This window comes from Arvicanthis niloticus, chromosome 30 (genome assembly GCF_011762505.2).
Source record: "Arvicanthis niloticus isolate mArvNil1 chromosome 30, mArvNil1.pat.X, whole genome shotgun sequence".
In the NCBI taxonomy this organism is placed as follows: Eukaryota; Metazoa; Chordata; class Mammalia; order Rodentia; family Muridae; genus Arvicanthis; species Arvicanthis niloticus.
The window spans coordinates 24568721-24577740 of NC_133438.1; the positions used below are offsets into that span (position 1 = coordinate 24568721).

Below are 9020 nucleotides of genomic sequence, written 5' to 3' on the forward strand. Positions count from 1 at the left end.
ACACACAACAAGCTCATGTAGACAACAGTAGAAAAACATGCACTACACAGGGATTCCTGAATTCTCATAGGTCTTAACAGCAGTCAGTGCAGCCCTATCCCATTCCCATGCACTGATGTCTTCACATATGGTGGCTTGGCTGCCTTAGCCTGCCCTCTGCTGACTTCAGCCTCAAATATCCCAACACCAAGTTGGGGGTAGGTCACTGAAATTGTTTAGCAGGTTAAGATGCTTAATGGCAAGTCTGACCTGAGCTTGATACCTGAATACCATGAGAACCTCCCAGGTTGTTCTGACTTCAATGCTTAATTTGAGCCTGGAGATGGCACCAACTGCTCTTCCAGAGGTCCGGAGTTCAATTCTCAGCAACCACATGATGGCTCACAATCACCTGTAATGGGGATCTGATGCCCTCTTCTGGTGTCTGAGGACATTGTGTACTCATACACAATGTAAAAAACGCAAATTGTAGACTTTTTCTGTCACCAAGTGCTTAAAATTAAAGACAAACAGGAGGTTCATATCCTGCAGATTATGAATCATTTATTACTCCTGATTTCTAAGTCTTTCCAAGCAACTGCAGCATATCCAACTAGAACACTAAAAAGCTGACTTGGATGTAAACAGGGTTCAGAAAAACATGTTTTACATTTCCCTAACCTCCACATTTCACCTTCACTTCCTCTAACTTATCTTCCTACTCAAGTCTGACAATTTTTAATACAAACGCTGGATGTCTGCTCTCACTGAAATTTACCTCTCAACCTGTCATGGCATGTAGCCTGACCCTGAAGCAATTCTGTCTAGTTTTGGCTGACAATGTGTGCCAAATTCTGAGGCCCATGGTCCCCAGTTTAAAGCTCTGATGCATCTCCTCCCTTTGTCCATCCAAAATATTCACAAGCCCAGTTTTTTATTTTTATGTATGTGGCCTGGTTATAGCTATTTACTCAACTAAAATCTTAGGCGTATATACTTCACATATATCAAACATCCATTCCATTGTGTAGCAGCAAACAAAAAAATACAAGAGAAAAATGAGCCAAAATTTTATTTATTTCTTGCATTTGAAGTATTCCTCGATGACATCCTTGGCCTGAGATTCTTTGCCATAGTCCTTTAAAAAAATAGATGCCAAATTACTTTTTCAGTAAGTTCTTAATTTGATTCAGTTTTAAATTGTCTTGTAGCATTAATACTCTAGCCCCAGGGACTTCAGCTATCCTTAAGGCTGGTAACATGGCATTAGCAGCCTTTCTAAATTTCTGCAGCAACGCTGAGACAACTGGCCGGCTCTCAAACTATGGTATATCTTTACAGAATGTTTAGGCCAGTTTAAGACTTCTGTATCCATTAAGGGACATCAATGTCTAATATAAAAGCAAGACTTACCTTCACCACTACACAACTGCAACCGACCACTTTCCGTGGCTTCCCCTCTCGATCAATTTTACAGAGGCCCACCCATTCCCCTAGTTTCTTGTTGTCGTCAACCTAGGGAAAAAAAGTTAATTACTAGCAAAAAAAAAAAAAATCAAAGCTGACAAAAACTGAAAACTTAGCATTTCCAAGGTGGCCGTGTCAGAAGGGTGACATGGCAGTTTCCTCACCGAGGTTCAGTAGAGGGAGCCAGTTGTCATCATGTACAGCCCAATTTTGTCAGTAATTAAATTTACCATGAAGCTTAGTTCTGGTACCTGTGGCACAACACCATCATCACTAAGGCAGAAAGAACTTTAAAGGCTTACCTTTATCAGGTTGATTTGGTGCTCAGCACAAAGTGCCTCCACCAGCTTGACATACATGGGCTCATCACAGTTGGATGCAAGCACACAGAGATGAGCTTGGCGCCTAAAAGTTCAAAATTCAAAGGTGAAACCACAGCTTCAAGGTTTCCTTTCAAGGAACGGGTCTTCACTATGCTAGTACAGCTTACTAAGCAGCACACGTTGGCATGTACAAACTGCTGGAGCTTAGTCATCCAACCTTCCTGTACAAACCTTGGCCCTCGAATACCACATACCATTATTTCCTAAGGAACTCTAAATAGTGGAAGCAAATCATGTCAACTTTCAAGACATTTTAAAACTTGAAAATTGACCCAAGGCAATACTGTGCACAAACATTGTAAATATTAACAGCAGGATCTGTGATGCACACCTAAACTCAATTTTTAACTTATAAAAAATATCAAAATCACCTGACTTTACCTTAAGCAGTGGAACATACACGTGCATAAGCCTAGTAAGCCACGTTCTCAAGCATCCTGGACATAGCAGATTTCACTGCAACATTGCTACCTAAGTTGCATTCGATGTTCCCTTTCTACCTATCAGCAGCAAAAGTACTGATTATCCCCACGAACTACAGGTTTGTCAGACTAGCTGGTTCTCACCCATGAACGGGGTGAAGGGGTATCCGACAATCAAGTCATCACCCAAACACTGTAGCTTCGAAAAAGCAACTACTGCTTATCCCCAATTCACACAGCAACCCACACAATGTGGGCTAGAGTTGATACCTTTTCCTATGTTTCCTGCTGGATGGATGACATTCAGAACTTTTGTGCTAACAGCATGAACTTCACGCTTTCTTCCCTTGGCTGCAGTTTTTGTTCCGGCTGCAACACCCCACAGTATTGAGACTGAGACACATACTTGTCTAAGGCTTTGGCAGCTTCGCGTATGCCACGTGCTAGGCCATCGTGGATGAGGGCGGTCTTCAGCACCTCTTGTAGAGCAGTGTTGACGTCCATTACACCTCCAGCAGCTATGCTGAAATGCAGACAGAATCGTTAGAATCCTCGGGGAGCCATGGACAGTAGCTAATCTGGAGAAAGTCCAGACCCGCGCCGTCCGAGGGAGGCCCACGCCCCAACTAGGGCCCGTCAGCTCACCCTTCCTCGGCCATGGCGGTGGGTTAGGAGTAACGCCGAATCTTGAAGCACTGAAAAACAAAACACCAGCAAAACGCCTGTTAGGACCCAAACACTTCTCCACATTCGAATCCAGAGCGCACAAAGCAAGCTGTTCACGGCGTACACGTTTAACTCAGACTCACCCCGCGCTTCCGCCTCCGCGCAAGTCGGCGGCGGCAGAGGAAAAGGCCGCTCGTGGCTGCATGACGGTATTTAAGCACTCTGCTGGACGTCTTTGCGCATGTGCAACTCCTCCCATTAGAGAGGTGGCTCCCGCGGTGCCAAACGTTAGGAGTTTCCACTTCCGCCGTTAGGAGCGTCCGTGGTGAGAACACGGCTGGATTTCTATCAGGCATTGAGGCGGACAGCCTTCTTCCCGGGGAAGTATCCCTCAGAGGTCCCACGATCTGCTTCTACGAAACGCGAGAGGAGCCAAACTACTTCCGTTTTCTTGGTTGTATTACAAAATTACTTTGCTTTAAAAAGTCTTTTCATATCTTCTCAGAAGTTTCCTGTTGGCAACACTAATCGATTAGGCTGAGCGTCACCGGAGTACACATTTTAGTCCCTTGTTTTGAGCCGTTTGAGTGGCTGTGATTTGTCTATGATCGCAAAGCCCACTGTGTGTTAAGCTCTCACTGTGGGTCTATCTCTAAGGGGAAATCCCGGTATTTGAAACCCACATTCCACCCAGGACTTGGCCATCAGGAGTGGAATTCCAGACCCTTAAAGCCGGTTCCCGCCCACGCCGACAAATGCGTTTTAATTTTGAAGGAATTACTCTTCTACTTCCAAAGCCTCCAACCCGGTGGGTACAGTGATCATTGTCGGGCTCATGAATTTCATGAGGATTTCAAAAAGTTGGTGAAGTTCCTTTTTAGCTTAATAAACGTTTGAGTTTCACCTTTAAAGCCTCACGCTTGCTTCCTTACCCTGCAGTTCAAAAATGTATTTGATAAGTGGTTAGTTTCTCCGGACGTATTTTCTGCCAGTGTCTGCCAGTGCTTTTTCTTTAAAGATGAGAAACTGCCAATACTTATAGATGTCTGCATTTTAAAAGATAAAGCTAGTGTTTTAGCCAAAGATTAAAATACCAGAATGCGACGGTGTTGGGGAGTGGAGATGATGTGAAACGTAGAGGATTTGGAGTTTATAGCAGCATTTAAAAGGGGCTTGATCTAAAGTACTGTTAAGTACTGAAAGAGTATTTAGACAGCAAGAGAGCGCAAAGGGGAAGACACGCGTGCCTTTTGGCTGTTTTGGAAGTGATTTTGAAACATTACGCCGTCGGACAAGGATGTGGTTAAATAGAGTTTAAGTAGTTTCCTTAGTATAAGGCTATTTGTGTCAAACCATACCTAAGGTGTAAGCCTTTCATCTCAGCACTTGAGAAGCAGAGGCAGGTGGATAGCTGAGAGAGTTCCAGGCCCACCAGTGACTAGTGAGGCCATGTCTAAAACAAAAAAAGGAAAATGCTGATATGTTAAAGCATACTAATATACTTTTCTCTTCCCAGAAGAAAAGTCTCACAGAAGAGACTAAATGTTAAATAACTGGGTTTGGGGATTTAGCTCAGTGGTAGAACGCTAGCTCAAGGCCCTGGGTTCGGGCCTCAGCTCTTTTAAAATTTAAAAAAAAGAAAAAAAAGGAAAATAACTAATGTGTGTGTAAATACTAAGAAAAACAGCTGAGTGCCTTTAGCTTGGTGCCTAAATTTTAGAGCTGTTCCTAACACAGTAGCAACCAATTCAGACTTGATTTCTCTCCACACCTTTGATGTCAGTTCTTTGTCCCAATAGTCCCCTAATAAATACCTTTCTGTCAGCAGCAAGCATCCCCTTTTAACAACTGGAGCCCCTCCCCCCTTAATTCTTGATTGTGTAATTTTTTTGTTGTTGTTGTTTTTCGAGACAGGGTTTCTCTGTATAGCCTTGGCTGTCCTGGAACTCACTCTGTAGACCAGGCTGGCCTCGAAGTCAGAAATCTGCCTGCCTCTGCCTCCCAAGTGCTGGGATTAAAGGCGTGCGCCACCACTGCCCGGCTGTGTAATCATTTTAATACCCAAAGGGAAGTTATTTTTCATGTGATGAAGATTTTTGCTTTAGATATAGATTCTCCTCCTTCACACACTCTTTAACAATAGGCTCTTAATTTTAGGTATTGGCAAAGGTGGCAGAGGATTCATGTAGTGTTAGTGGCTTTTACCCAGCACATTCTAGCAGTCACGTAATATATACAAATATGGGCTAGAAAGTGTACATGCAAAACAGTGGGGTGTGACCCTGTGCGTGCAGATGGCTGCACCTGAGCAGCTACCTGCCATCCCCCAAGATGGTGACCAGGAATACATATGGGGGCCTAACTCCAAGAATATGCTTCACACAGTGAGACACATCCACTTAGAAGCAGAAATCAAAATAAAGCCAGTTACCATTGATCTTGAAAAGACAAATAGTATAAAGAATCGGAAGGTGGCAGAGTAAGCAGGGCTGTTCTATACAAAAGGAGACTGCACATAATCATAGAGCCATGAAAAGAAGCCCATTATCTACTGATGGAAGGAAGGCGATTGTAATACAGTAATGGTACATCAAATTCTCCCAAAGTATCAATAAATAAATGTTTAAAAAAAAAAAAGCTGGGCATGGTAGCTTACACCTTTTATCCCAGCACTTGAGAGGCAAAGGCAAGCAGATATTTGTAAGTTCAAGGCCAGCCTGGTCTACAAATTCCAGGAAATCCAGGGCTGTTACACAGAGAAACCCTGTCTCAAAAGACCAAGATAAGTAAATGAGTAAATAAAATAAAGATGATTTTAAAAAGTAAGGCTGGGACTGTAGTGTAACAGTGGTAGACTGGTCCATTCAGGCCCTGTACACTCATTCAGGCACCTGTACACTCATTCAGGCCCCGTACACTCATTCAGGCCCTGTACACTCATTCAGGCCCTGTACACTCATTCAGGCACCTGTACACTCATACTACAATAATAGCAGGGATGAAGGACAAACATAAAAGTGTTGTTAGAATATCAGCTAATATGCTAGCTTCTTGTCTTATCCCTTGTCTGGAGACCCTGTGCTGTTTAGTTTTAAATGTTAGAATCACCCAAGAAGAAAGCCTTGATTGAAAAATTGCCTAGATTAGGTTGGCTTCTGGGAGATTTTCTTGGTTGTCAATTGATGTGGGAAGACCCAACCCATTGTGGGTAGCACAATTCCCTGGGCAGAGTTCCTGAACTCTGGGATGGGAGACAGTTGGGTGAGGTAAGCACCCAGCATAAGTGCACACATTTCTCTCTGTTCCTGACTATGACCAGTGCTGTTGTGTATGAGTGCCTGCCTTGGCTCCCTTCAGTGATGGACTGTGGAACTGTAAGCCACATAAAGCCCTGTCTCCTCTAAGTTGCTTTTATTCAGGTTGAGTGTCACAGCAACAGAAATGAACCTTGAGCAGGACCCTACCTGCTAATGCCAGTATTAGCTCTTGTTGAGTAATGTGAATGTATCATGGTGGAGTGTATAATTCTAGTTCAGCATATGTCTAGGCAGGAGAATCATGAGTTGAAGGCCAGTTTCAGCCACACAAAATTTGAGGCCAGCCTGGGCTAACAGATAAGAACCTGTCTCAAAAACTAAAAATAATGAGATGATGATGATGGTGACAAATTTTTGTTTTAATGAAATCAAGACAGAAAGTTTCTCTGTTCCCAAGGTCAGGAGCAGATAGACAATAGATTAACCTCTGGCCTTTCATGACAGTGGATTTCAAAGCCTTTGCTTTGAATGCAGTCATTTGACACCTATAAATGTGTGTGGGGGAAGGGGTGTCACTGAGAATTCAAGGATCACTCTTCTGATCACAGTTTGACAGTAAGACAACCACTCCTGTGTCACTGTGCAGAAAATTTGCATAGATGGAAAAATATTACAATTAGGGAAAGAGCAGCAGAAATCAAGGTTTCTGAATCATCTAAAAATTGGTGTGGTTTGCTAGGGCAGACGCAACAACAACAAAAATATACACTTAATGTCCGAAGACACAAAAATACTTTACCTCATACTCTAGCTAGTTTTTAAGGCTATGTGAGTTAGCTTCATGCCTGGTTCCTAGCTCCTGAACTTTGTGAGTCTGGTTCCTTCATTAACTTAGCATAGACCCAATTCCCCTCACATGACATTTGTATCTTTGTGTCCGAAGGTTTTCTTTTTGTAAAAATATCAGTCTGATTAGGAGGTTCACCTTGCTTCAGGTGACCTCATCTAACAAAGTATAAAGCACTATTCCAAATAATGGATTGTCTGAAGTGCAGAGGATTAGGGCTTTCAGTGTAAATTTTGAGAGAACACACTGTACTGGTTTTGTGTCATCTGAGAGGAAGGAGCCTCAGTTGAGGAAATGCCTCCGTGAGATCCAGCTTTAAGACATTTTCTCAATTAATGATCAATTGAGGAGGGCCCAGCCCATAGTGGGTGGTGCTATCCCTGGGTTGGTGGTCCTGGATTCTATAAGAAAGCAAACTGAGCAAGCCATGGTGAGCAAGCCAGGCAACAGCACCCGTCCATGGTCTCTGCATCAGCTCCAGCATTCTGCCCTGCTTGAGTTCCTCACCTGATTCTTTCCAATGATGAACTTTGATCTGGAAGTGTAAAGGTGATTAACCCTTTCTTCCCCAACTTGTGTAAGGCCACCATGAATGGAGGACCTCACCCAAGCCTCGGGAATTCACGGCCACCCATTAACTGTAAGACACCAAACTTGATGTAATCAGCAAGAGGCATATTTTAATCAGTATACTGAGGTCAAGACCTGTAGCCCACGCAGGGGCAATGGGGTCTGACCCTGGGACTTTGGAGACAGAGAGAATTTAAAGCCCAAAACCACAACTCAGGGGGGGAAACTACAACCCAGGGGGAGTAAGGGAGGGCTATTGGAGAGCACCTGTGGAAAGTCCCAGCCCATTATTCAGTTTGTGACAGGGTACAAGGAACAGGCTATTCTCTAAGAGCCTATACATAATCAGCCAAGTTCCTGGTATCCAGGATGTATGGGCACGCTGAGAACTCTCAGCTCAAACCCTATTCAATCTATCTTATGGTCAGTTTTTAGTTCTTGGTATCCATAGCACTTCGTCACGCTATCTTGAACTCCCAGCTCTGAACTCTATTCAATCTATCATCTATTTTGTCTTGTGGATAGCTAGTTTCCTAGGACCCAGAACGCAGAACAAGCTGATCTGCACTCTTGACTCCATCTGTGGAAGGTTTACAAAATTTTAACTCTTTCACTTGCTCTTTGGCCTTGGTGTTTTTGTCAAAGAAATAGAAACTCTAAGTAAGATACACAGTTCAACTTTTATCAGTGTCAAAAAAAGAAGGACTATAAACTAGATATACAATAGATTAAGCAGAAGGATTTTTGATTTGGACTACACACACACACACACAAACACACACACATCTCTGTGAGTAAAAGTGTTTGCTGTGCAAGTGTGAGAGACTGAGCTTGAATCTTTAGAGTTCTTGTAAAAGCCAGACACACAGCATAGATGGATGTAAGGCCAGCCTCCTCTGGGCAGATAGGAAATGAGGGGTAGAGTTGGTGAATCCCCAGCCACTGAAGAGCCAGATGGTCCAGCAAAATGCAGTGGGAAAACAAGAAAATGACCATGCCTCTAACACAAGATCGTAGATAAGCACCAACTCCCAAGTTGGTCCTCTGGCTTACACATTCATTCTCTAGTACATGGATACCTGAATTTACACATGCGCTCTCTCTCTCTCTCTCTCTCTCTCACACACACACACACACACACACACACACACACACACACACACACACACACGGGGGCTGGGGGAGACAGAGAAAGAGAAGTAAATAATTTTTGAAGTTAAAAATAATTAAAAAATAAAATGGTGCACACCTTTAATACCAGCACATTTCAGGAAGCATCTCTATGAGTTCAAGGCCAGCCTGGTTTACATAGTAAGTTCCAGGGCCACAGAGAGAAACCCTATCTCAAAAACTCCAGAAAATAAAAGGTAAAAACTATTTTCAAAAAAATTGAAAAAGAAAATAGAGCTGGGTATTGAAATTGGGCTAA

The 9020-nt window shown here is 43.2% G+C and overlaps 2 protein-coding genes and 2 non-coding genes across 6 annotated transcripts in view; 1 reads left to right on the forward strand and 3 right to left on the reverse strand.

Moving 5' to 3' along the window:
- Window positions 1-1036: 1036 nt before the first annotated feature.
- Window positions 1037-3170, reverse strand: Rps12 (ribosomal protein S12). The gene is made up of 6 exons (XM_076928131.1): window positions 3061-3170; window positions 2897-2946; window positions 2658-2774; window positions 1749-1851; window positions 1393-1494; window positions 1037-1117 (listed from the first exon to the last, which is right to left on the reverse strand). The coding sequence occupies exons 2-6, from the start codon at window positions 2908-2910 to the stop codon at window positions 1055-1057; spliced, it is 399 nt and encodes a 132-aa protein (XP_076784246.1). The 5' UTR covers window positions 2911-2946; window positions 3061-3170; the 3' UTR covers window positions 1037-1054.
- On the reverse strand, window positions 1576-1650 carry LOC143441070 (small nucleolar RNA SNORD100). The gene has a single exon (XR_013108314.1). It is a non-coding gene; the product is annotated as a small nucleolar RNA SNORD100 (small nucleolar RNA).
- On the reverse strand, window positions 2371-2443 carry LOC143441062 (small nucleolar RNA SNORD101). The gene has a single exon (XR_013108309.1). It is a non-coding gene; the product is annotated as a small nucleolar RNA SNORD101 (small nucleolar RNA).
- Window positions 3171-3414: 244 nt separating the features above from the next.
- Slc18b1 (solute carrier family 18 member B1) overlaps window positions 3415-9020 on the forward strand; it is a 38455-nt gene continuing 32849 nt past the window's right edge. For 2 of the 3 annotated variants that reach the window (XM_076928127.1, XM_076928128.1), the window contains exon 1: window positions 3415-3725. The gene's annotated coding sequence lies outside the window, so the exon portion shown is untranslated. The remainder of the gene's footprint in view (window positions 3726-9020) is intronic. The other variant, XM_076928126.1, reaches the window with a different exon arrangement.

Excerpts from the sequence above, each read along its gene's own strand:
- Rps12 (XM_076928131.1), bottom strand. Across the intron at positions 1,852-2,657 it reads GCTGCCAAAGCCTTAGACAA|GCGCCAAGCTCATCTCTGTG; the intron begins GTATGTGTCTCA and ends TTGAACTTTTAG. Across the intron at positions 1,495-1,748 it reads ACCAAATCAACCTGATAAAG|GTTGACGACAACAAGAAACT; the intron begins GTAAGCCTTTAA and ends TTTTTTCCCTAG.